This window comes from Podarcis pityusensis, assembly GCF_964106645.2.
Source record: "Podarcis pityusensis genome assembly, chromosome: 7".
Classification (NCBI taxonomy): Eukaryota; Metazoa; Chordata; class Lepidosauria; order Squamata; family Lacertidae; genus Podarcis; species Podarcis pityusensis.
In genome coordinates, this window is record NC_138031.1 from 74,739,887 (window position 1) to 74,767,696 (window position 27,810).

Sequence of the window (27,810 nt, forward strand, 5' to 3'; positions counted from 1 at the left end):
AGTGCTAGCAAACACACATGTCAAACACTCGTTCTCTATTTTATTTTTATTTTGTTCAGCAGAGATGTCATGGGGTTCTTTCTTCACACTTCCAGGGAACTAATCTTGTAGCTCTGTGGCCGTGAATATAGAGCGGTTTCCTCCTTGGCAATGCATTTGCCCTCGGAAAAACCAACACTTCTACCCCGACTCCCCTTCCGCACGCAGCTCAAGTTGAAAACCTTTCACCTCTATCGCATAGAATGTCACAAAAGCCAAATAATAGCTGTCAGCCTTTGTGGGAATAGAGGAGAGTACGCGAGAGAGAAATTGTGAGATGCAGATTGGGGCAAGGAAGTAATATTGAACGAGAAAATTTGCATGAGCTACGGCAATCATGTCATGGAATGCTTTGCTGAACTGTGGAGGGTTTAATCAGAAGAGACACTTTAGTGGGAAGTAGGGTAACTTTAGGTGTTTTCACCCATAAAATTGATCCCACATAAGAAACTGCTACAGCTGCAGCTGAACTAGAATAGCACTGCACACAGAGGCAGATTTTGCCTACACCAGGACTTACTGGGCTGGGGGCTTTATATTCTCTAATATGTCATCTATTTTTCATACTGAAAGGGGCATGAATATAATTTATTGCTTGCTTTTCTCAGTAGATTCCAAATTAATCTCATCTCTGGTTTCTTCAGGTATTTTCTTGTAGGGCCAGTTAAGAGATTGGTCCAAATCATTCTGAATTTCTGACTGTTTTCCTTTGTGGTGGCCCCCTCTGCTGAAAAGCAAGTTGGTGTTCAAAGGGAACAATGCTTGTCACTTCAGCAGTTTGGAACATGAGCTTGAGCCATTCTTAGATCTAGGCCAGTGTATGACATCATCAGTGATGACATCTTTAGGAGCATCTTCAGGTCTGAATACTGGGCATCCCATCTCCTGTAGGTTCCTACAATCTCACTGTGACTTCCTTCTTTTCTTTCCCCAAACTTTCCTGGGGTAGAGCAGCACTGTCGTGAGTGTGTGTGTGTGTGTGTGTGAGAGAGAGAGAGAGAGATATGAAGGGGTGTGTTTTGTGTAGCTTCTGGCTTTTGGCCTGTTGTGAAATTAGAGGTGCAAGGCAAATCCATTATTATTTTCACTCCCTAAAGCAAAAGTTGTGTGTTGTAACCCAAGTAAATTGCACTCGGAGCAGAAGCATTTAAATGAATGGACATAGGGTAATCATTTCTGTTAATTTCAATGGGTCTACCAGGAGTATTTCTGACATTGACAACAACCTTGTGTATTTGCACTGAATTTCTAAAGCAAGGTTCTGCTTTAGACTCAAGGTGAACTTGGTTATATCCAAAGTTGTCTGAAGTGGGGAGGGACCTGGTATCAGAAGCAAATACGATGGTTCAAAACCGTGCCCTCCTGTGCACTCCCCTATGGGGTGGGCTTGTTTGAACAGCTGCACCACCGAGTCAGTTTTGGAGCTGAATGAGATTCATTCCTCCCTCCAGTCAATTTCAATTTTTCTTCCACTTTCCCCTCCCTCATACTATGGAGATTCTCCCAAGTTCCCGTTCCCTAAGATTTCACCCTCAGAGTTCCAGCAGTTGAGGATTTTTCTCCCACTGTCTTTGGTCAAGCAAAGTTGGTTCTCATGTTTCATTTTTGATGTAACAACAGCCCACACATGGAAGTTGTACCGCTTCCATTTCATTCATCTGGGGAACAAATTGTACAACCGAGAGCCCAGATGAAACAAATGAAATCTTACCACATCAGAGAGAGCTCTAGTTTAAAAACTTTCTCTCTGGGGAAAGGAGAAATGTTGAGTTGCCACAGAATATCGCCTCCAGTGGAATTGAAAATGAAGGTTTCTCTGTCAGTGAAACTTCCATGGAATTTCAAGGAAGGCTATAAAGAGTTTTATAAGACTGACTAAACTTATCAGGCTTGTTGCACTAATTGAAAATAATCTAATTGAAAATAATAAATAGTTTTTATATATGCAACTGTTTTAACTATTTTTATATATGTTAACTGTTTTATATATGTTATATTTTAAGTTGTTCTGGCATGTCTCATGGGAAGGAGTCATAACAGGAGGTGGTGGTTAGAATAATAAGGGGTGAGGGAAGGAAGGAATATCAATCTGTTTATATTAGCTTGTAGTATTGCCACTATGTGCTACAATTAAGTGGTGATTCAGTTCATTTCTCCCCCACAAGGAAGTCACTTACGTTCAAAGCACCTGTGTGATTTCTGCCTTGCATCCAGCTGTTATGCAGTTTAAATAGCTGCATATGAAATCATTCCATTCATTTTCTCATTTTATTTTTATTTTATTATGGTTATCACACCCTTGTGGCTTATGTAAGTTAAAACAACAACATCAGCAATAAAGAATCACAACCAACAGGGGAGCAGATCCAGATCCAGTGTAACATAGAAAATAATAGATATAAAAGGCGTATCTTCAATTATCTTCAAAGTGGTGAGCCACCTTAGAGAAAGGAGTTTGAAAGACAGGGTGCTAAAGCTTTCCTTACATCCCTTGGATGTTAAGATTGGGGGCCACCCTTGGATACTTGGGAGGGGCAGTCTAGGAGAGGACATTGTCTGTGGAATTCCCTGCCCCAAAAGGTGCCTCTACCACAGGCATAGGCAAACCCGGCCCTCCAGATGTTTTGAGACCACAATTCCCATCATCCCTGACCACTGATCCTGTTAGCTAGGGATGATGGGAGTTGTAGGCCCCAAACATCTGGTGGGCCGAGTTTGCCTATGCCTGACCTACCACCTTCATGACATAGGTTTTGCTTTTTAAATAATTTTTAAATTTGCTTTTAAATAACATAAATTACAAACAACAATCCAAAGTCCGAATATTGAGATTACTCTGAATCTCCTGACTCCCCCCATCACTTCCCTGATAATATCTACAACTGCATATCAACATTTATCCAAATTTTTATCCTTCTAAATTATCCGTACTTTCTGTTACTTTACAAGTGTGGTTAAAATCCTGCCAATGTTTTAACCCGCTTGCAGTGGTCTCATAAGTAAGTCACAAACTTTCCCCATTATTTTTGAAAGTTCTTGTCTTCTTGATTTCTGAGCTTCTCTGTTAATTTTGCCATTTTGGCATAGTCCATCAACTTGGTTTGCCATTCTTCTCTAATTGGGGTTGTTTCTTCCTTTCATCTTTGGGCTAGTAGCATCCATGCGGGTGTTGTCACGTACATTAACAGTCTTTTCTGGTCCTTTGGTATCTCGGTACCTGTAATTCCTAATAAGAAGGCTTCTGGTTTTTTTAACATTATATAGGTTTTCTTAGCATACCAGGAAGAAGAGTGGATAAATAGGATCTGCAAAACAAATTAACTCATCAGAGTCAACTTATATAACCAAATCAAATTACGTTTGGCCAGGTGTTCATTAGTAAATGGGGGTGAACAGCATTGCCATAGGCAGAAGATGCACCTATTCATCCAGGTCTTTGATATCTGAGAGACACATATATTAGGATTCACCCTATTCTTCTGATTGTGAATGGTTTTTTTTAACTGATTTCAATGCTGTACTTCATGTTGTTGTAATCCAGCCCAGGAACTTATGATAAAGAGTAAGAAATTCAACCAAATCAATCCACCAATCAATAGATACTGCATCATCTCCATCTAACTTACCTCTAATGGTTAGTGAAACTCAGAGAAAGGCTCGGAAGATGATGTTAATAATCAGACAGGTTGATGCAGCCTTTTAAGAAGCTACATCATAAGCCATTTTGGATGCTAAAGCCTGTTGCACTTTAATCATGATGGTGACACTGTAGACTCTACCTTACTCCCTCTCCAAATACTGAGAAGGTACCCTTTGGCTTAGGGCTTAGAGCAGTGATGGAGAGCCTGCAACTCTCCAAATGTTGCTGGACTACAAACACCTACAATGCCCCACCACTGGCCAGAGAATGGGAGAATGGAGTCCAACAACATATGGGAGGGCAGAGGTTCCCTGCCACCCTCTTGGGCATAATTCACCCATGGCAGCTGCTTCACCCCACTTCATGAGTGGGCCAATCCTGGGTGTAAGTACCAAAAAAGTGGCCTTCTGGGGGCATGGTATGGCAGCACCAGAGAGCGGGAACTTAAGAGGGACCCTAAACCCATTCATGACTCGGAAGCTGTACGCCGGCTCCCTCGGCCAATAAAGCGAGATGAGTGCCGCAACCCCAGAGTCGGCCACGACTGGACCTAATGGTCAGGGGTCCCTTTACTTTTACCTTTAAGCCCATTCACTTTCATTGTGTGACTTGCAACCTGGTGCATAACATTTTTTCAAAGGTTCGTTTTCCCTCTGCCAAGCTAATGCAGAGCGGTGGCAACAGCATCACTGCTGATTGGAACTGGTATAACTTTATGCCATCTTCTTGCGTACCAGCTTGCTTTATGCCAGCTTCTTACACATAGGATTCCTCCTCTAGTCTGGGATATGTGAGTTAGGTGAGTTTAGTTAAAAATGTATACCAGATGAAATTCTATGCCATCTCTTGTTTTGGCATGCCCAGGATGGAACTTGGAGCCTAACGGAGGCATAGTTAAGTATTGAGATTCCCTCTCCTCCATCATTAGGAGCTTGAAACTGTTAGAACAGGGGTCCGCAACCTAAGGCCCATGGGCCAGAATCGGCTCGCAGACATCGTTTGACCGGCCCAGGAGCTGCCCTCGAACTGAGTTGCCCACTCGCACGTTGCGCTAAACCGGTGTGGTGCAGCACAGGGACTCACTTCTGCGGTGCTAAAAATTGCATCTGCGCATGCGCGATCCGACCCATGGAGGGATCTCCACTGGGCCAATTTGGCCCAGGCAAGATAAACCTTGCTGACCCCTGTGTTAGAAGTTTCTTATATTGCAGAATAGTTGCAATATATGAATTAAATCTGCATAGTTAGATCCTAAAATATAATTGCAGATGAATAAATAAATGAATTCATTCAATTCAAATAACTATTAAAATAAATAAAAATAAAATTTCCAGAGATGCTTCTAGATTTGGAATGAGAACTAGCCAAGTCATTCATCTATTTCACTTGTTGTTTTTAAACATATGGCATCTAACAAGGCATTAGCACAGGGGTGGGGACCTGTGGCTCTGCAGATATCATTAGACTTCAGCTCCCCTAAGCCTCAGCTAGCATGGGTAATGTTCAGGGATGATGAGAGCTCTAGTTCAGGAGCAACTGGATGGCCACAAGTTCCCCATCTCTGCACAGCTGAATCTGACAAGGTCAGAAATAAATCCACCATTTGATAGTTGGGATAAGGCGGCATTCTGTGATCAATTAGAAGGGTTGGAAATTTCTTTAGATCTGAAAAAAATAGACCCCATTGTTGTAAAATGTACTGTGATCAACTCTAGAGCTGCTACAGCTTATTTATAGCAGTTTTAATTCATCCTCTTCAGGAGGAGAAAGATTTACTTACACATTTAAACAACGGAAGATGTATAATTAACTGAGATAAATGATACATTGTGGAATCATGCAAATTAAGTGAAGAAGTTAATTCATGTTTTGCAGTATTTTTGTTCCATAACTTCTTCACCACCTTATTTCTTTGTGTTGAAAGAGAGAAAATGAAAGCATTTAGCTGTATAATGTCTTTTATGCAATGCAATATATGTCATAGGAATATTTGGATTCAAAGACCCACTAACACACACAAAGGTAAATATCCTACTGAGAGACAAAGATCACAAAGAAGAAAACAATCACTATGAACATTAATTAATTGCATTTCCCCCATTCTAACTCTAGCAAATCATAGTTCATCTTAACCTAGCAAATCATAGTAGGGAGAGCTTTTCTTGGTGGAAATAATAGAACACCCATAATTCACCTTTATTTTATACTGGAAATAGCTAGCAATTCAGGTAAAGAATGGTTTTTCCGAAAAAATGATTTCCAAATCAATAAAGATTTTATGGTTTGCCCTGATATCATGTCATGTAAATGAGTGGTTTGAAATTGTTTGCATAAAAGGAAAATAAATGGAGAACAGGATGGTTTATGATATTATTAAAAAGATACACAGACTTTTGCCTTTCAGAAGTCCACGAAAACATAAAGGCTTTTTTAAAAAGTCCTATTCTTGCACAGCTCATTTAAAGTTTGGTGGTCTTCATGTAAGAATCTGCTCATACATTAAAGTCAGTTTCTTCTTTCATTGCTGCTGCAGCTGTTGTTAATTTATTAAATTTCTAGGCAACCCTTCTTACTAAAGGAGCTCAGTGAAGTGGAACATGCACTATAGAAAGCCCAGAACATTTTTGCACACTGTGTTCAGATATGGTTTTCAAACTTTCTTCCCTGAGGGAACTCTTTTTGCATCAACTTCCACCAGATAATATTGCTTGACTTTCAGCCAAAGAAACACTGGATTTGGGGCTGGTGATAGGGCACTGTTAGGGCAAGAGACAGGAGCAAGTCAGCAATAACACACACAGTGCCAGCCTCTGTCTTGGTGTGCCTTGGGATAGATGTTTTACTCTCCCACAGTTCAAGCATGTCCACATCTCCCGTCTTCTTCCTTCATTGCTTGGTTCCCAGCCTGTCCCCTCCTGTGCCAGGCAGATTGCCAGCATTTTTGGATGATGACACAGCTACTGCCACTCCTACTCTTCACCTATGGACCTAAAATGGACAGATCTGTCAATCATTGGTAGTGGTGGACAAGTTGTCCTTCACAGAAGCTTGTCTACTGTTGCTGTTCTATTTATTGAGGAGCTCTTGGTAAGCTACTGAGGAACTCTTGGGCTCCCAGTCAGAAAACCATTATCCTAGAACCTGACACAGTTTAACCAGTAGCAGGTGTATTTGTCTTTTCAGCAGTAGTTGGACTGTGCATGATTCTCTTTTTGTTTGCAGCAGCAGCAAAATAAAGCTAATGTTTTCTAGGCTGCATGAACAGAAGTATAGTGTCCAGATCCAGGGAAGTAATAAAGGTAAAGGTAAAGGGACCCCTGACCCTTAGGTCCAGTCGTGACCAACTCTGGGGTTGCAGTGCTCATTTCACTTTATTGGCCGGGGGAGCCAGCGTACAGCTTCCAGGTCATGAGGCCAGCATGACTAAGCTGCTTCTGGCGAACCAGAGCAGCACACGGAAACGCTGTTTATCTTCCTGCCGGAGCGGTACCTATTTATCTACTTGCACTTTGACGTGCTTTCGAACTGCTAGGTTGGCGGGAGCAGGGACCGAACAACGGGAGCTCACCCTGTCGCGGGGATTCAAACCGCCGACATCCTGATCAGCAAGCCCTAGGCTCAGTGGTTTAACCCACAGTGCCACCCGGGTCCCAGGGGAAGTAATAGTCTTGCTCTATTCTATCTCGGTCAGACCACAACTGGAATACTGTGTCCAATTTTGGGCACCACAATTTGAGAAGGATACGGACAGGCTGGAACATGTTCAGAAGAGGGCAACCAAGATCATCAAGGGTCTGGAAACCAAACCTTAGGAGGAACAGTTGAAGGAGCTGATTATGTTTAGCCTGGAAAAGAGGAGACTGAGAGGAGATATGATAGCCATATTCAAATATCTCAAGAGCAGTCACATGGAAGAGGGAGAAAGTTTGTTTTCTCCTGCTCAGAAGGGTGGGACTCGAACCAATGACTTCAAGTTTCAAGAAAGGAGATTCCAACTAAACATCGGGGGGGGGACTTTTTGACAGTAAGAGCTGTTTGACAGTAGAACAGTCTCCCTCGAGAGGTTGTGGATTATCCTTCCTTGAAGGTTTTTAAGCGGAGGTTGGATAACCATCTGTCATGGATGCATTAGCTGAGATTCCTGCCTTGCGGGGGGGGGGGGGGGAGCGTTTAGACTATATGACCATTGGGGTCTCTTCCAACTCTACAATTCTGTGATTCATAATTGTAGCAGTGGAGTTCTGTATGAAATAACATACATAAGATGTAAGTCAGCACTGGTCGAAAATGCAAAACCTGACTCATACGTTGTTATTACAAATGAATAAGCTTGGTCGTGTTGACATTCTATAAGCACAGCAAAATAAAAGGCCTGAGGAAGGAATCAGACCAGACACTTGCCGTTTCTCTGATTTAACACTCCCCCACCCCTTTGTTTTATACAACTTTTGAATGAGCCACATTGTAGCACGTACAGCGGCGGAGGAAGCCTCTTCAGCACCCGGGGCGGGGCTCCCTGCCCATAGGGACGCGGAGCATGCAGCTCCCCCTAGGGACGCGACGCGTGTGGCACCCGTGACGGCCCATCCCACCCGCTGTCGCCCCCCCCCCAGCTGTAGGGCGGCTGAGGCCCCATGCCATCGCATCCCTATGGGCGCCGTGTGTCCCATAACGTCCCTATCAGCATGGCGGCAATCTGCCCAGGGGGGATTTTGTCACCCTTTCAGGGATGGCACCCGGAGTGTGCCGCCCCCACCGCCCCACCTTTCTCCACCACTGAGCACGTATCAGGCTGTTTGTCTGTCTCATGGTCATTCGCCCCTAAATGATGAGTCTTTGTGCGTTGATCACCCCAGATGTACCACACTGAGGCTAGTGAAGAGGGGAAACCCTTCAAGTTGTGTGCACAGATTGCGTTGCAGATGTTGTTATAAATTCCCTACTCTATTAGAAATCTGTTGCCACACAAACATTAGATGATCCACAGGAGAGGCAAAAAGTAAAGCAGTGAACTTAATGAAATTTGACATTTTCCCCCAGTCACTGTTGCCATTTGGGTAACTTCGGCTAAGCAAAAGGCAATTTGTGCATGTGTAAATTACAATGTGTTTCCTTTAAGTAAATCAAGCGTGTGTGACATTTGGATTCAGCTTGCCCTTTCCAATGTTCTCGAATTGACCCTTACCTATGTGACCACAGCCGTAAATCCAAACTTTGCAGATTATGCTGTTCCCATTGCTATTCTTTGGTAGAACCAAGGAGCAAAATTCTTCCGACTTACCTCATGCGTGAATACATGCCCAGCTCCCTTCTAAAACTTCTCCGCAGTTCTCATTGTTAGCTGATGCATCAAAAGTGAAACCTTAACAAAAGTGCATGACTGCAGTTCAGCAAAGCTTAGAGCAGCCCTGGGCAAATAGTTTCCTTCCATTCCAAAACGTCCACTACGATGGGTCCGCAAGTAAGTTGGCAAGCCTCCCGTTTTTCTTGCCTCTCGGAGCTTGCAAAAATCAGGGGTTTGTCAGTAACGTGCAAACCACAGTGCTTTGGGCATGGTAGGTTTGCCTTAGAGAGAAAATTAGCCAAAGCAGTTGTGTGTGTGCACCTGTATGTGTGCATATATGTTAAGGGGACTACAAGTTGAGCAGTTAATGTGCATAACAACAGACCATTGTTATCTGTAATCTGCCCTTGAAGAAGGGATTTTGAACATTTCCCAGTAAACATGCATCATCTTCAACAGGTCTTGGGGAATGGGCATGTTTTGACTGAATTGTATACATTCTGTGGTCAATGTGCAGACTCTCCAATATGTCATAATCTCTCACTGATCAGTTTGGAAATGGGAAGAAATAGACTTATGGATGAAAGCATGCAAAAGAGTGCGGGGACCCTTAAAAACCACGGCCACGAGGGCCGTGGACATGGAGACTCGGCTGGCACCGCCAGCGCCCTCCCGACTCGTGAAGGAGCCTTTTTAAAGGCTACGGATCGGGTGCCGGGGAGAAGCGTGGTGCTTTGAGTCCTCTGCTATCCCTGCCGAGCGCAGCCGCATGCCATCCGGCGGAGAGCGCTGACTTCTTCCATTGAAAATTCGGACTTTTTAACAACAACCCGTGAGTAATTTGGAAACTGGGTTTAAAAGGAGGAAAAAAAGAATTTCTTTCTGAATTGGACACGAGCGGGGGGGGATCCAAAAAGGAAGTCAGTCCCCCCCCCCTATTGTAAACCTTCCAAGACAAGGACGGGGAAACCAAGGTCCAAAAAGATTTGTATTGCTGATAAAAACTAAGAATTCCACGATGGGGAATCATAAGAACTGTGCTGGAGGACGAATTGAGGGAGAAGAATCGTAACCCCCCCCCTGGGAACCGGGGTGATTGAAGAGAGAGCCTGGTGAAAAGAGTCTGAGATTTTGACAGCTGTCAAAGTAGCTGTCAAAGTCGGAAAGCGGAGAGGATTTTATTATGAGAACTTTGCGGGCTAAATTTGTTACAATTTGCTACAACTTTTAAAACTCGGATACAAAATGGCGAAAACATGGATAACAATTGGACTTTTGGACTAGAGAAAACAAAGTTACAACATCCCCCTAGAGGAGTTTCGGGACATTACAAAGATGGTCGTAAGTGGAAAAACACCATTGGAATTTTACAGGACTGGTTATCTTCTGGGAAAGCTGCAAAACGGAAATAATATTTTGTCTACAGGGTGTTCAGCTAAAGGAGACAATGGAATTTTCTATTGAAGAAAGGAAGGGACTGAACGCAAGTTTTTGTTCCTGAATAACAATAATCCCTGCAGACTTACTAAGCTTCTGAATTAGAACGTTTTAGCAGCGGAACAAGAGGAAACTGGACTACAATTTGGAAAGAACAATGGGGGGAGCTTTATTAAAGATCTGAAGTTAAGTGTTTTAAAAATAATTATGAAAGGAAAAAAAAAAACAAAAAACAGCCAGCAAGGAGTTGGGGGAAATAGGTGATTTATGGATTGTAAGAATTCCAGGCGGATAACATGGTTTGGTGGCCAGGGGGAAATTAAACCGGGGACAGGGGGGGAGAACTAAAATCCAAAGGCTTGTCAACTTCTTTTTTTGAATTGGCTTTGTTTTATCTACTATATCTTTCATTTCTTATTTCTGATATTTCTATTATGTGGGGTGTCTTTATTATTAAAAAAAAAAAGGGAAATTGTGGAATAAAAATGGGGTGGGCCCTGGGAAAGAAATTTTTTGTTCTTTATTAAGGGTATTGATGAGGAATGTAGAAATTTTAAATTCGAATAATGGTTTAAACAAATTAAGTTTTTAATCAGAACCGAGAGCTTGTGGAGCCAACAACATGAACAAGGAATATGGTAGGGGTGGGGGAAGGGGGGAGTCCCAGAAAGTGGATATATGAAAATAAGGTTCTGACTGTATTTTAATTCTTACTTTCTGTATTTTGGAAAATTTTAATAAATATTATTTAAAAAAAAAAAAAAAAGAAAAGAAAGCATGCAAAAGAGACACTGGCCAGAGATTGAGTGATCTCCCCATTCCTATATGTATATATGTATATGTATGTTTTGTGATACAGGGGACTGTTTTACAGCTGTGCAACACCTTGCATTTATCATAACAAAAGTAGACAGGTGTAAATCAGACTTTGACTGTTGAGATCTTGGAAGCTCCCAGGGATGCAGACAGATAATGCTGGAGGGAATTGTAGGCGCCTACTCCTCCACTGTGAATTTCTGCTTATCTTCTATCTTCTTAGCAGCTAATTGTTCCTAGGAATTAGGAAGGAAAGAAACAACTGCCAGCTCATTTGTCTTCAGGCATCCTCACTTCTTCTTAGTTCACACTAGGGTAAAGGATGAAGTTCAGTTCTAATATGATGTGCTTGTAACAGTATGCATAATGAAATGCAGGTATCCTTAGAAATTATCTTTTCTCCAGTTTTTGCAAAAAAAAGTACAAAAAAGCATCAGGGGGAAATGTGCATAAGAATACCTATATTAAAGAAAATAACATACAAAATGTATCATATGAGAAAAAATGTTGCAAAAATGTGTATATTGGGCAAAACTGCATAAAATGTGAATATTGCAAGAAATGCATATTAATGCAGAAATATGACAAACTAAATTTAAGATTGAAAAAATTAGAATCCGAGAAAAACAGCAATTCATCCTCGTTTGCATACAGAGACTTCTGAAAGAACAATTAGTTCCTTTCTTTCTGTCACATACTTCTGAGGATTATTAGCAGGGCTTGTTGGTAACACGACATATTGCTGGCAGGAGGGGGACTCCTGTTTCTCTGCCCTGCCTTTAAAGCTTTCTGTTCTCAAAACAGTGGCCCTCCTCAAGAACCACGCAGTTTTAAAATGTCAAGGACAAACAAAATTGATTTGCTTCACAGTAGCCTCATGTTCCGTTCATATTGCTCGTTTCATTGGAAGAATATGCAGGTGAAACTTAGGTTAGAGGGCTTTCATTACGATTCCTCTGTGATTATAACATCAGCACTGACCTGCTCTCATTTTATACTTTGTCCTTTTGGTCTTTCTCATTGCTTCAGCTTTCTCTTTCCTGTTGCGGATAGTCCTGTTACATTTGTTGTATCCAGATCAGGTCTGCACACAGAGCTGAACACAGTCGTGTATGTTGTTCCATGCTTAGCACTGCAAAAAGGAAATGGACAAAAGGTGGGTGGGAGGTTGCCAGACACCTGGCAATCCACCAACAAGTAGTTGTTGGGTGCTGTTCACCTTACCAGGTTGTTATTCGCATAGAACATATGATTCATAGAGAACCAAGGTCTCATGGTATTGTAACATTATGCTTTCTTACCGTGGGACATTTTTGATGGTGAAATGCAGAGGAGAATGTGTAGTGAATAGATCAGTGTTGGGTAAACTCCACTTGAGTAGTCAGGGATGATGAGAATTGCACTCCATCCGCATCTGAAGGGCTTCAGGTTCCCCATCTCTGCAATAAATCCACACACAGTTCACCATATGGTGAAGCCGCTGTAGGATAACATCATCTCATAACCAGATCACCACATGGCCTAAATTTATTGGTGCCATTGCAAAGCTTGCTGAGAATTAGGGTAGTGTACTGGTGCTCAGAGGGATGTGGGTGGCGCTGTGGGTTAAACCACAGAGCCTAGGACTGGCCGATCGGAAGGTCGGTGGTTCGAATCCCCACGACGGGGTGAGCTCCCATTGCTCGGTCCCTGCTCCTGCCAACCTAGCAGTTCAAAAGCATGTCAAAGTGCAAGTAGTAAATAGGTATTGCTTGGGTGGGAAGGTAAACGGTGTTTTCGTGTACTGCTCTGGTTCGCCACATGACCCTCGGACAATCAAGCAAGATGAGCGCCACAACCCCAGAGTTGGCCACGACTGGACCTAATGGTCAGGGGTCCCTTTAGCTTTACCTTTACTGGAGCTCAGAATCCTGCCTCAGCCATGAAGTGCGTTGAGCAGTCTTGAATTTTAGTATCTCTAAGTTGAAATTACCTTGCAGAGTTGCTATGAGGGGAAAGCATAAGATGAATCATAAACCCTTGAGATACTTTGTGGAAAATTAGAATTGCCACTGAATTTTCCCTGGGGCAACAGCTGAAGAAAATTAAAGATTCTTCCTCAGGTGAAACATCCATTATTATAAGAAAATAATTGGGAAAACACTTCATTAACATTTCACAGAGGTGTCTACATTTTGGGGGTGGATCAAAATGTGATTTATATATGTGGTTTGAATTGTAAACACAGTGAATATGATAAAGTCACATGGTCTCTTTACCTTGTGCCAACTAGTCTGTATCCTCAGTACACCAGTTTTGATCACACAAACTGCTTCCATAAAAACAAAGCCCTGATGGATCAGGTCATGTATCAGGACTGGAGTACAACAACATTCTCCCCTTTTATGATTCCCAGAAACTGTATACAGTTCCATACTGTGTCATGTACCGAAGACAACAATCCGCTTGGTCGCCAAAGCTAATAATGCAAGACAGAGGGTGGATCTACACTCATGGTTTTTAATGTTAAGGAAGGGTTAAGGAATGGTTTTGATAACATAGATGGACACCTGGCATCCAATTTTTTATGTTCATAATGCATTATTACCTTGTCTTTTTATCACTTGATTTATAATCGTTTTATGCTGTTATATCGGTGATACACTGCTTAAATGTTCCTCTATAGGGTTTTTATCTTTTTTACTGCATTCAAAGTCCCCACCCCCACAATGGTATTCAAGGGACAGTGTTCAAAGGACACAGAGGGAGGGAGGGAAGATTAAAATGTGACACCAGAGCAACCAGCGACCAGCAGGGAAAGAAACAGCATTTGGGGAAATGGTGTGGCTGTGTATTGCTTACATTTGATGTGGGGGGGGGGGGCAAGGTAAAAAACATTTTAATTAACAAGAATGCCCTGCAAGGTTTCAGTACAACATATCTAGTATTGTTCTATTATGAGGAAATAACATTAAACAGGTCAGTGTAGCTCCAACCAGAGAGACTGAATTGACAATAAATTTGAACAAAGGAAGATGAACCCATGCTTTGAAAGGCAGCTGCATGCTTTTTAATTTGTTCTCCTCTTACATCCCCCCTGCCCCATTTTTAGTCAAAGGGAAATAGCAAAGTGGATTTAACATTTTACCCTTCAGTTGAGTGAAAACATGCATTGTTTGTTTTCATTACTTCCCTTAAGAGCATGCTGCCAAGGTAAGAGCCATTAAGATGTTCCATATGTTACTGAGGTACCATTACTGAAGGATGGTGGCAGCCTAATTACACAGTACATCATTGGAAATCTGAGTTTGGCAGGAGCTGAAGAATCCTTCAGAGTTTCAGATTAATCCAAATGACCCTGGCTTTTATTGCTGCTGAATTTCTGGAAATGCAACAGAATGCCAAGTTGCTGTAAATAAAACACTGCAGCCTAAACAATTTGAAATAAGTAATATACAACTGCCTTGACTCACATATTCCCTTCATTGTAGAGCCAGCCATAGTTCTTAAAACAGAAAACAAGCTCCTCATTGACTGGGATGTTTTGCAACTTTGTAAGTGAAGAAAAGGGGCAACCAGCATTAGAAATTCACCCATTGTTTTATGCTGACCTAGACTACAAAAATTAAGGCACCAAAGCCCTTCTCAAATATACAAATTTAACAATGTCTTGTGCAATATCTGTTCAATCAACCCACCAGCCGTGTACACTGGCCTTGACAAATTTCTTGTTACTGTTCCCTACCTGGGATTGCAAAAACGGGACTGCTGTCAAGTGATTGGCAGGCCACATGGCATGATTGGTGGACCTAGTCAGAAGCTATACACATTTGATTTATGAACAAGTAAAAGAAATCTAGAGGGCTAGATTTGCTATTGAAACCTACATACCCTTCATTGAACCCTAACATACCCTCCAACATTTCTCCAATATAAATAGGGACATCCTAAGGAAAAGCGGGATCAAATCAGAAACTGGGATGGCTTCTGTAAATCTGGGACTGAAAAATAGGGATACTTGAAGGGTCTATATTATAATAATATAATCGTAAACCTGTTTTCTGATGGCTTCCCATCTTCACCACTCTATCTAGCCCTTTTGAACTGTTTTAGGTGCTTTTGGGTGTCAAAAATGAATTCAGTCTCCAAGTCGGTAGTGCCATTTCTTGCCTCTGAAAAGTGACATTTTCTGCCTCTGGTTTGTCACAGTTGAAAGAAGCAACTGTATTTGAGGTCAGGAAAGAGGAATGAAGGAAAGAGATGGCTTCCCTCCTACTATTTTCCCATTCCCTCACAGTCAACAGAAAAGCAGAATGTGTGTATCTGTATGTGCGGCTCTATGTCACTCTGTTCATGTATGTGTCAAATTGCCTGCCTGAATATTTGTGTTTCTGCCTGTTTCCCTGCCCTGTGTGTGTCTGCATCTGTACAAACCTTGGGCTGGAAAAAAAGATAGCCACTCCTGTTTTATAGTATCCTATCCTACTTTTCACCCATTGAATTAAATGGGTTTCTATGTAGTTTCTCTCCCATCCAAGCACTGTCCAGACATAGGCCTTCCTACTTGTTTGTTTGCATGTATGCTCCAATTTGAAATGTTCTTCTAAAGGTAGTTTATAGCTGTAGCAAGGTTTTAGGCCATGTGCTTTTATACCACACGTGGACACGGCAAAATCAGACGCACCTATTTCCCTGATTTTTTTGACACTAGAGATGTATCTTTTTAAGACCCACCTTATTTCTGTAATTTCAAGTATTTTAAAACTGTTTTTAATATTGTGTGATACTGTGTTTCAATGCTAATATTGTATTTTAATTGTTGTAACCCATCCTGGGTCCTTAGGGTGAAGGATGGGTAACAACAATAATAGTCAAGAGAGCTGAACTTTCTGAACTGAATATATTTACTTAGCCTTGGTATGAATGGAATCAGGCCAACGGGCCTAACAAACCGGGAAACCCTCATTCCAGCATGATTAATTTCTAGAGAAACCAAGCTCACATCCCTCTCCCCTGCTTGCATCAAGAACCTCTCTTGAAGTATGAAAGGGGGGTGGGAAATGACTTCACTAAAATTGATTAGCACAAAATCCCTGACTTCTGTTTTTGATGAAACGTTAAAATTATAGCTTCCTCTGAAATGATTAAGGAAAATGTTGAGGACATTCTTCTTCCTCAGTAGAATACGAGTGCCTTGTAGCAGTGGGAGCCATTCTGTCAAAATTATGAAGCTGTTAAAATTCTTTCAACAGACTTGGGCAGTGAGAACTTCTAGCAGCGAAATGGCTTTATTCCAGTCCAGTTGTTTTAGCTATGTCTAATGAACGTGCTGTGTAGAAAACAATGTGAAATGCTTTGGTGTGAAAGACACTGTGGTGTATGAACATCCACACACCAACTTTTTGTAGACATCTGTTTGCTGCTACACTATTGCAAGTGCAGCCCCCAGTGTAAAAATAAAATGCTTCTGGTTTTAGGGGTATCTGTAGATACTGAAGGGCCTATGACCAGACTAGGCATTGGAACCTTGCAGAATAGCAAACAGATACAGAGCTATCGACTGGTGATATTTCAGCATAATCCTTTTTGGTGTTAGACGAAGTTGAGGTGATGCAACTTTGTCAAAAGCTGTGTTGAACCACATTTGCTCTACATGATTCAACAGATATTAGCTGAACAGCTGATGTAATGGGAATAGCATTTAACGGCTTGGGGTGCTTCATGGCTGATGCTTGCCCAAAACAAAACAACCAGGACATGTCTGCAAATCTAAAACTCTCAAATGCCCATTTCCCCCCAGTTTATATTTAATGTATTTATTTTTTAAATTTGTGTTTCACCTTTAAAATCAGAACTGGAAGGAAAAAATAGTTTTAGCGTGGCTATTAGGATAGGGATTGTATAGTGTCCTAATGTGCTATATTAATGGTAGGGACGCAGGTGGCACTGTGGTCTAAATCTCTGAGCCTCTTGGGCTTGCTGATCAAAAGGTCGGTGGTTCAAATCCGTGCGATAGTGTGAGCTCCCGTTGCTCTGTCCCAGCTCCTGCCAACCTAGCAGTTCGAAAGCATGCCAGTGTAAGTAGATAAATAGGTACCACTGTGGCATGAAGGTAAAGGGCATTTCTGTGCATTCTGGTTTCCGTCACGGTGTCCCATTGTGCCAGAAGCGGTTTAGTCATGCTGGCCACATGACCCGGAAAGCTGTCTGTGGACAAATGCCAGCTCCCTCAGCCTGAAAGCAAGATGAGTGCCACAACCCCATAGTCACCTTTGACTGGACTTAACCATCCAGGGGTCCTTTACCTTTACCTTTTTACGTATATTAATGGTAGCAGCATGTGTTACAACTATCTGTGATTTGCCAAGATTTCAGCTGAATAACTGATTATCAATTTTCCATAGGTATCTTCCACCTGAAAGTACCTGAAACATCTCTCATTGGTTCAGCCATTGGAAGAATCAGAGCGGTTGATCCTGACTCTGGGAAAAATGCAGAAATTGAATATACTATTGTTCCAGGAGATGGAGGGAACTTGTTTGACATCGGCACAGATGAGAACACACAAGAAGGGGTCATCAAGCTGAAAAAGGTATTTCTATTATTATTATTATTATTATTATTATTATTATTAATTGAATTTATATTCTGCCCTATACCCGGAGGTCTCAGGGTGGTTCACAGAACAAAATCAAAATATAAAACCGCAAAATATATAATCAAAATACAAACAACAACCCAATAACCCCTCTCCCCTTGGAGGTACATGATAACCTCCATGAGTGGTTAACCTCAAAATTACTTCACACAGTGAAATAGGTTGAAATCAGACTTACATCTTCCAAATGTTTACGTCAAGAACTGCCTCTCTTCATAGCACCTAACCCAAAAGAGAAACAAAGACCATCGATAGAAGAGGGCAGCAACATGGTATCCGTGGTCAACCATTTTGTCAAGTGTATTAGGCAAGAGAGATCAGTTTAGATTTCTTGTTAACCAGAAGTCCATTTTTATCCTCAGCTGGTGATGGATAAATCGGTCATTTTTTGTTACTCTCCCTTTGCCATTTCCCCAATATACAGGTCTCTAAAATTCTGCATTAGCTTGTGGTTTGTTTGTTTTTTTAAGTCCTTGTGAAAATTTGTCAGCATTTTAGTGTGTAGTTCTCCTGATATACACATTATTTCTCTTTTTAAAAACCAATTTCCCCTAGCATAATGTATTCTAATGTTATTTTCACTCAGATATGCATCTGAATGCAGGCTTTACGCTAATACGTGCATTTTATTTGCCTGAATAACTGCATTACAAAATTCAGCCAAGTGTAAGGTTTGAGGGATAACTGTGTTTTGAGTCGCACATTATTTTTGGAATTGTAAATTATGTGCATACACATTAAAATAAGTATGGAACTGGATTCCTTCCCCCGCCCCCTTATATCCCCGTCCTCAGCCCTGTTTTTATATTTACCTGGCACCAAACTGTCAGTCCAGCCCTATTGGAATCTTCCAATGGATAAACTTGTAGCTATGTAATCCCGCTGAAGGGCAAAGAGTCCATTGTATCTCCCAGCCAGGAAGCTGCTCTCTCCTGTGGTTTTCAAAAGCAAGTACATTTTCAGCTCAAATCAATCATTCTCTATAGTAACTAAGAGCTTGCGGCATTTCGTTTGACTATTGCAAGTGGGCCGTAAAGCTCCAAAGGAACAGAAATGGTGTTTTAAAAACAAAAGCAAAATTAGTAGCCATAAAAGTTTTAGTTCTTCACATGATTATGTGCCCAGTCTTTTGAGTGAGAGTATGGACCAAAAATGGACAAGATACCGGTCCTACACCATTCACACAAATAGAAATTGCATGAATAACTTTTAGAAGGCAAGATGTAAACACATACCCTCAAATGTTTCTCAGATGAAAATAGGGAAATCATTTTCTATATCAAGAAGCTTCTCCTACATTTGATCTCGCTGCACATGTATATGTCGTATGCACATATACAAATGTCACCTTGAGCCAATTAAAACCTCTCAGCCTAGCCTACCTCACAGGATTGTTGCAAAGAAAAAGTGTGCAAGGGAAAGGATCATGTACAAACCTTCCACCGGTAAATAGAATGAAATAAAATTTTAGCTGTAAGCTGCCTCGAGTCCCTGTCAGGGAAAAAAGCAAGTAATAATAATACTGTGGTACCTCGGTTTATGAATTTAATCCATTCCGAAGGTCCGTTCTTAAACCAAAACTGTTCTTAAACTGAGGCACGCTTTCCCTAATGAGGCCTTCCACCACCGGTGCCCTTCCACCATTCGGATTCCGTTTTTAGACCAAGGTAAAATTCGCAAACCAAGACACTACTTCCGGTGTTGCGGAGTTCATAAACCAAATCGTTTGTAAATAGGGCTGTTCTTAAACCAAGGTACCACTGTAATAGGGAACTGTGAGAATGATCAGATAGGTAAAGGTAAAGGGTAAAGGGACCCCTGACCATTAGGTCTAGTCCTGGCCGACTCTGGGGTTGCGGCACTCATCTCGCTTTATTGGCCAAGCGAGCCAGCGTTCAGCTTCCGGGTCATGTGGCCAGCATGACTAAGCCACTTCTGGCGAACCAGAGCAGCACACAGAAATGCCGTTTACCTTCCTGCCAGAGCGGTACCTATTTATCTACTTGCACTTTGATGTGCTTTCGAACTGCTAGGTTGGCAGGAGCAGGGACCGAGCAACGGGAGCTCACCCCATCGCGGGGATTCGAACCGCCGACCTTCTGATCGGCAAGCCCTAGGCTCTGTGGTTTAACCCACAGCACCACCCGCGTCCCTGATCAGGAACATACCAGAGAATAAATCCTATTGAACTCAGTGGGACTTAATTCTGAGTAAAATTGCTTAGGATTGCAGTGTAAGGCTGCACAGTCTTTACCCAGGTAGCTGGGAATAAGCTCCATTGAATACAGTGGGACTAACTTCTGAGTAGACATGTGAAGACTTGCAAGTGTGAGGCTCCATTTACAATAAAGGAATAAACATTCCAGTGTTCCCTAAGAATTGCTGGCTGTTGAAGCATTGCATTTAAAGAATTTAAAGTGTAGCATCTTTCCTATTTTGGCCATGGGAGCTTATAATTAGGAAGCAGGGCCCACAACAAATATGTGGACTCAATGCATGGGTGCTTGTCGGAAGCCGTTTCCCATATAGTTGTAGAAATGTCAGTCTCATCAGTGCAATGCCTTCCTTCTTGCAAGGTTTAAAAAAATGTTCCATACACATCAGAAGGCAATTCATACAAATCATTTCCATTTTTCAACTGCTAACACGCCAGAAAAGTAAGGGCAACAAAGTGGGCCTCTAAAACTACCTGCCGGTCTGTGCAGCTATTTAAGATATGAATATTGCTTGGCCTTTGGAACTCTGTTTTCTTGGTGACATACAACAGATCTGTCTGCCTGACAGCAATGACTGGAATCTCTTAAGAGAATAGTTAAGGAGGTGTGAACTAAAAAGCATGTTCTCCTTCATGGAGAGCACGTGTTGCAGTGGGGGCTAGCAAGACACCCACTGTTGCTGGGCAAAAAGAGTTTGGCCACCATTATCATTGTGCTGCCTGTTGCCATAGCTCTTAAATACCCTGCATGCAGCGTTGAACTTCCTCTTTTTGCTGCGCACATCGGAACACCCGCCCTCCCTCCCTGTTTTCAGGCTGTTCACTTGACCTTGCTATGCCTGTCATGGGCTTGTCTGCTATTGGGGCAGGGGCCTGGTAGGGATTTTGTCCATTTGGCTGATTGGCTGGTGCTATTTGGTTTTTGCCTACTGCGTAGCAAACCGTCACAACCTGTAAGGTTGCAGGCATTGGTTTTGGAATTGGTTGGTGGAGGGGTGTGGATTGGCTGTGCCTGCCTCTTCAAAGTGCTGCTGCTGCAGGGGTTTTCCATTAAAGGAACCTGGGGGCTCGCCGTGCTTTTGTCCAAACCCCTGTCAAGGGGCTAGGGCCATGCAAGAGCCCCTGGGAGCATTTGGGGAGAGGTGAGGCATGGTTCCTAGTTCCCTCTCTCTCCCCAAAATGTTTTCCCCTTTCTGACTTTGCGGGCATGCAAATATCAGTCTGTCCCTGGGCGGGGTCAGATAGTCGCAACCAATGCCTAAGCAACCACTCACATCGCTTGTAATTTTAATAAAGTTGTGGCCAAAATTATGCCAAAAACCTTAAACTAAAATTATGTGTCAATTGTGTTTTATTGGGGGTGTCTTGGGGACCTTGACACACAAGCAAGCCTTACCTAGCCAGCAGAAGGTCTGTGCCCCGCTGGAACAAATAGCTCTAGAGATGGGGGAGCAGTTTGGTGGCTTTTAATTCCAGAGTGAATTTGCCTGATCCAAACCTCCTGGACCAATATGAGGATGAGGTATGAGCCCACTTCAAAATCCTAACTCCTGCCAGAATCCACTATGAAGTAGTATTTATTTCTTTTTCCACACATACCTGGTGCTGCTGGCATGCACAGTTTGTGCCACATGGGTTGAAACTCTACCTGCAATTCTCCTCAGGTAGAGCAAAGATATGAAGACGTGCTCCTACTCTCAGGGAGTGCTCTAAATAGGCTTCCAAGAAGATTGAATAAAAGAAAATATGGCTGCCATGTGGTTTTCTTTTTCTCTCTCTCTACCACATAGCACATTTTCAACTCATATGGTGGAAACCATGCACAGACACTGCTGCAGGTGACTAGTGTCTGTTAAAAGAAAGAAAAAAGAGGAGAGTCTAAGGACTGGCTAACTTCTAAGTATTTCGAAGTTCATTTTTAAAAAATGTGTGTAGACTGACAAGAACCGTATCACAGCATTCAAAAGTGTGCAAAATCTATTAAATGCAGATCTGCATGTTTGTGCAAGAGGTTTGAATTAGGATGCTTCATTAGAAATGTAAAAGAAAAAAAGTCTCAGAGACTTAGGATTTGAGAAGACCAACGTTTTATTCCCTATTCTCAAGCAAATCACTGAATAGAGATGGTCTGGGATAACCAACATCCAAAAAGTATCTGGGCTTGTTACTAATGCAAGTTTATAGTTTAACACTTGACAGTCACTCTGTTGTTGCAAAACAAGAATAACAACAATATACAGTGGTTTTTTTTTAGGAAGGAATAAAAACATATATGCTGGTGAAAAACAGGGTTGGCTGAAGGAAATTACAAGCCAGACCCTTTCCCTCATTATTTTCAATAGTTGTCGTAATCCAATACTGCTAAGCGGGAGGTATGTTTGTAGCACATCAGAAATCTCATAATGTGGCTGCTGACTCTGTGACTTTGAGCTTTGAGTCCCAGGTACATCCTCTGTTATCTCTTAGAAAGGATCAAATGTATTTCCATTTGAGTATCTTGTGTCTTCTAGTGCCACATGGTGGTTGGCACTGAAACAGCAGCCAAAGGGAAGGGAAGCAAGCAAGTTCTACTGCCTTATTAGCATTGCAATCAATAAGCTTTTATGATCTCTAAGTGGATAAATAGATTCTTACGGTTCAGAAAGTTAATTCTGTCTCTTATATGTTAACGTCAGGCCTCCCATGCATGTGAGCTGAACACAGCCCACCAGCAACCATCAAAAGAGGCCTACCATCAGTTTGACAAAGATCTTGCATTTTCTGTTTGTCCAGGACAGCAGAGTAGAAGAAACATCATCTACCTGCCAGGCCACAATATATGACTGGTGGGCTGTGTTAGGTACAGTTGCTCACAAGTTAGCTTGTTGTACACCTAAATAGTGCATTTCATATTTTAAAAAATGCATGTCTGAGAGGCTACAACTCTCTCTCTCTCTCTCTCTCTCTCTCTCTATATATATATACACAAAAAAACCACAAGCATAAAAGCTATGTATAGGTAGTTGCCTTAATCCAACCAGGATGCACACTGAGTTGTGGGCAGGGAAGTGATGCCTCAGTCACTTCAAGGTAGGGAAATGCATGTGTGATAGAAATTTCTTTGAGTCAGTGGAAAAAGTGGGCTTTTGGGCGGTTGAAACTCACAATTCATTAACTTACCAGTATGAATGTGGGCTCATATATAATATTTCCATGCCTAAGCAACAGCAAGGCCTTTTAGGTAGCTGCCCCACAGCTGAAAAACAATGAAGGAGCAGATCATTCCCTGCAACAAGTGTGGGGAACTGACTTTTGGTTTTCCTAGAACAGGGGTGGGGAAGTGGATCACTGCATCTTGAGTGCTGCTGAGAGCAAGCTCATTTGAATGTGCTTTCTCTTTGCCCATGAGCTGATTGGTGCTGACAGCCAGGGGCATAGCATGGAGGGAGAGCTAGGGGGGCATAGCCCCAAGCACATGATTCTGAGTAAGCATGAACCAAGCATCCCCATAAAGGAATCCCCACCCCACCCTGCCTGCCACTGGGGGTCTCTGGGCACCAGAGCCCGGCCTAGCCCTACCAAAGCATCCCTGACCCCCCCTTGCTGAATGGCCGTCCGGCCAGCATTGGGGGGATGTGCCTGCCAAGGGCAGGCTCCACCATAGACAGTTTGGTAGGTGGTGCAGAGCAGCCCCTTGCACCCTCTGTCTGGCAGTATCTGAGGTGAGGGCTTGAGTGGTGTGGCAGGTTTTGTTCACCCTCCGCGCCCCACTCCCGACACATGTCCTGTGTGCCAGCAAGGGATGCAAAGCTGCTGCTGACAGCACACCCTCAAAGGACTCCTTTAATTAATAATAATAACATTTTATTTATATCCCGCCCTCCCCAGCCAAAGCCGGGCTCAGAGCAGCTAACAACAGTAAAATAATACAGCATTCTAAAATCAATTCATTATAAAATCAGTTCAAATCAAATTGATGGCAATCATTGGGCTAGAGTTCTGTGAAGAATTACCAAAGGAGGGGGTCAGTCTTTGCCTTGGCCAAATTCCTGGTGGAACAGCTCTGTCTTGCAGGCCCTGCGGAAAGATGTCAAGTCCCACAGGGCCCTAGTCTCTTGTGACAGTGCGTTCCACTAGATTGGAGCCACAGCCGAAAAAGCCCTGGCTCTGGTTGAGGCCAGCCTAACCTCTCTGTGGCCTGGGACCTCCAAGGTGTCCTTGTTTGAAGACTGTAAGGTCCTCTGTGGGACATACCAGGAGAGGCGGTCCCGTAGGTACGAGGGTCCTAGGCTGTATAGGGCTTTAAAGGTTAAAATCAGCACCTTAAACCTGATCCTGTACTCCACGGGAGCCAGTGCAGCTAGTATAGCACCGGGTGAATGTGATCCTGCAGCGAGGACCCCGTAAGGAGTCTCGCTGTGGCATTCTGCACCCATTGGAGTTTCTGGGTCAGTCTCAAGGGCAGCCCCTTGAATGGACTTTGAAGTCCATTTGCAGGATTCAAACCAAACACACACACACCCATTTGCAGGTGTAGTCTGCAGTCTGCCTGTGATTCATACAGGTTTGCTCACCTATGGAACGTGGAGTCAGACCGTCTTATTTGGGCCACCTCTCAAGCGGTGGTGGGATAATATTAAGCCCTTTTAATGTAATGTTTTAGTTGCAGTGGGGTTCAGGCCAAGTTGCTGCTGCACATTGTAATGGAGCAGTGGCAAGGTCAGCAAGGTGCGAATGAGCTGGCAGGAGTACCAGATTGGTTCCGCTGGTGTATTTGCACCAGGCTGACCTCACTGCTGCCTTTGTCCATCTCCATCCTGCTTTGGAGTAGCAATTCAGCCAGAGAGATATCAGGTAAACTGTCATCCCCACTGTGCCATCTGCCATCGTTTAATTCGAAGTTCTGGTATTATGTGATTAATGTGTGTATTAAATTTTTTGTTTCCTTAACTGATAGAATAAACAGAAGTTTCTCAAAGCCTGCCTTAATGGGTTGTGCAAATAGTGGGTTTGCAATATGTGACAGGTCAGGTGTTTTCGGTTTGGTGCGTCACACATTATGCAGGCCTGAAACAAAGAGAGCAAATGGGAACAGGTTTCTCTACACTGGGGTCTAAAGCACATTGATAATGCAGCATAGGAAAATGCCTGGCTGTTCCTATTCATGCAGCGCCTGCTCTGTGGATAAATATAGAAACTGTTTAGCTGTGCAAGTCTTCACAGATAGCAGACAGCACTGCGTGTCTCCTGTCACCGTGCGGAGACTGTGAATGAAGAGAAACACTTCCTTCTCAGTATTTGTGCTGTGTTTATTGCAGCAGCATATTCAATCAATTTCAGCCTGTACTGCATTCTCTGCTTCAAAATTTGATTTTGCTTTAATTTTGAAAGAAAATGTTCTATTCTCCCTGTCTGCATGAAAGCAGAACCCCCTCCCCCCCCACACACAAAAAATCAGCATATTTTGTGCTAAAGTAGATTAGTACAGACAAGATGGAGTAAAATTCCAGGTTTCCATTTTACTTAATTGTTTATAGCAGAACTGGGGAACCATAGATGTCTAGAGGTTGTTGGACTCCAATTCCCATCAGCCCTGAGAATTATGGGAGTTGGAGTTCAGCAGCATCTGGAGAGACAATGGTACCCCAGCCCTGATTTATAACAATAGCTGGTATCCAGAACTAGATGCACCATGATTATATTCACAATGGATGCATGTAGGAAGGAATCAGAATTCTAGTTAGTGCTTAACAAACTCCTTGGCATGTTTCTCACGCTTTGCTCCTGCCTGCCATCCATGTGATTGACTAGGCTTCCTTCAAAGTTCCTCAGATGTTTCTCCAAGGGGGAACCTCCATAGTCTCTTCCATGTCAGGCAAGATGTGGTGGCAACCAAACTCCCAAGGGTTTGCGGGTGGTATCAACAGATACCAGTGCAACACAGACCATCTCAGTGCAGCCGACGTACCACAAAAATCAAAATGCACAGGTCATGGGAAATGTCTTTGCAGAGCTCCTGAGTAATAATCTCAGGCTGAAATATGAAGCAGAAGTCTAATAAATCAGGACTATCTGATTGATTTTCATTGTCATCGTTATTGAGTTCATTGAGTTCAATTAGTGCAATATAGGTTTGTTCATTCATGCTTCTGTTTCTGAATGATGTAGATTAATATCCTTCTCTCTCTCTCAGAAACCTCTGAGCAATTTAGGCTGCAATCCTAACCCTACCTACCTGGGGAGTAATAGGTCTTATTTCCGATTAGTCATGGTTAGGATTATAGTGTTCATCAAGCTAATAAAATTAGATTTGTTTCTCTAAAATTTCCTCAGGCATTTCACCCAAGCAGGAATCTTAAAATTCACTTCAAAAATCTTCCTTGTGTCAAAATTTGGCAACAGCTTTGGGACTGAGCAGCACATAAACACCGAAGAAATTCCCCTAGCCTTGTTGAAACACCTGTTGCTCCCCTTGAAACTCCTCAAATACCTTCATTGAGGAGAGCTCTGTGAATTCATCCCAAATTGCAATAAATATAGTGGCATAAGATAACAATAATAATAATAATAATAATAATAATAATAATAATAATAATTTATTATTTGTACCCCGCCCATCTGGCTGGGTTTCCCCAGCCACTCTGGGCGGCTTCCAACAAAGATGAAAAATACACTAAAATGTCACATATTAAAAACTTCCCTGAACAGGGCTGCCTGTTCAGAAGAGCTTTGCTGAGACAGGCCCATGGCTCATTTATCCAGCTTTCTGTTTATATGGAAGTGAGAGCTGGACCATAAAGAAGGCTGATCGCCGAAGAATTGATGCTTTTGAATTTTGGTGCTGGAGGAGACTCTTGAGAGTCCCATGGATTGCAAGAAGATCAAACATATCCATTCTTAAGGAAATCAGCACTGAGTGCTCACAGGAAGGACAGATCCTGAAGCTGAGGCTCTCCAATACTTTGGCCACCTCATGAGAAGAGAAGACTCCCTGGAAATGACCCTGATGTTGGGAAAGATGGAGGGCACAAGGAGAAGGGGACGACAGAGGATGAGATGGTTGGATGGTGTTCTTGAAGCTACCAGCATGAGTTTGATCAAACTGCAGGAGGCAGTAGAGGACAGAAGTGCCTGGCGTGCTCTGGTCCATGGGGTCACGAAGAGTCGGACACGACTAAACAACAACAACAACAAAGCAGATAGAAGCAGGCTCAGTAGTATTATCCCACTCATGACCCCCAGAAACTACTGCATCCTGCAGGACAGAGAGAGAACCTTTTTCTCTACCCACCACGCATGATGTGTGTTTTTTACATTTTCTTCCATCTCTGCAGGCACTTGTTCCTATTGCATCCCCTTTTCTACAGCAGACACCTACAGGGTGGAGAAATCAGTTTGAGGCAGTTCCTCAATCTTTCTCTTCCTGCACCTCTTTTTCCACAGTAGGTTCCCAAGGGGAAGAGAGATCAATTAGCAGCTTTTCTTGTATTCTCTCAGGTGCCTCCATTTTCACCACCTGTACAGCAGGTTCCCCTGGAGTAGAAAAACCTTTCGACAGTTTAGGTGTGGTTGGACACAATATGTCACTCTTGTTGCACTTGCACAGTACTGACCCCTTCACCCTTCTCCCCCTCTATCTCCTGGTAAACAGCAGCAATATGTGGTGTGGTGCTGTTGCTCACCTGACCTCCAGCCAGTCATATTGCTGCTAAATAGATACTGCTGTGACAGGAAGGTAAACAGCATTTCCATAAGCTCTGGCA

General features: G+C 42.7%; 1 protein-coding gene across 4 annotated transcripts in view; it reads left to right on the forward strand.

Annotated features, from left to right (window-relative positions):
- Positions 1 to 27,810, forward strand: part of CDH12 (cadherin 12) — a 721,954-nt gene that overhangs the window by 665,020 nt on the left and 29,124 nt on the right. For all 4 annotated transcript variants that reach the window (XM_081014754.1, XM_081014753.1, XM_081014756.1 and 1 more), the window contains one exon: positions 17,600 to 17,787. In XM_081014754.1, the coding sequence (XP_080870880.1) occupies positions 17,600 to 17,787 (188 nt within the window). The remainder of the gene's footprint in view (positions 1 to 17,599; positions 17,788 to 27,810) is intronic.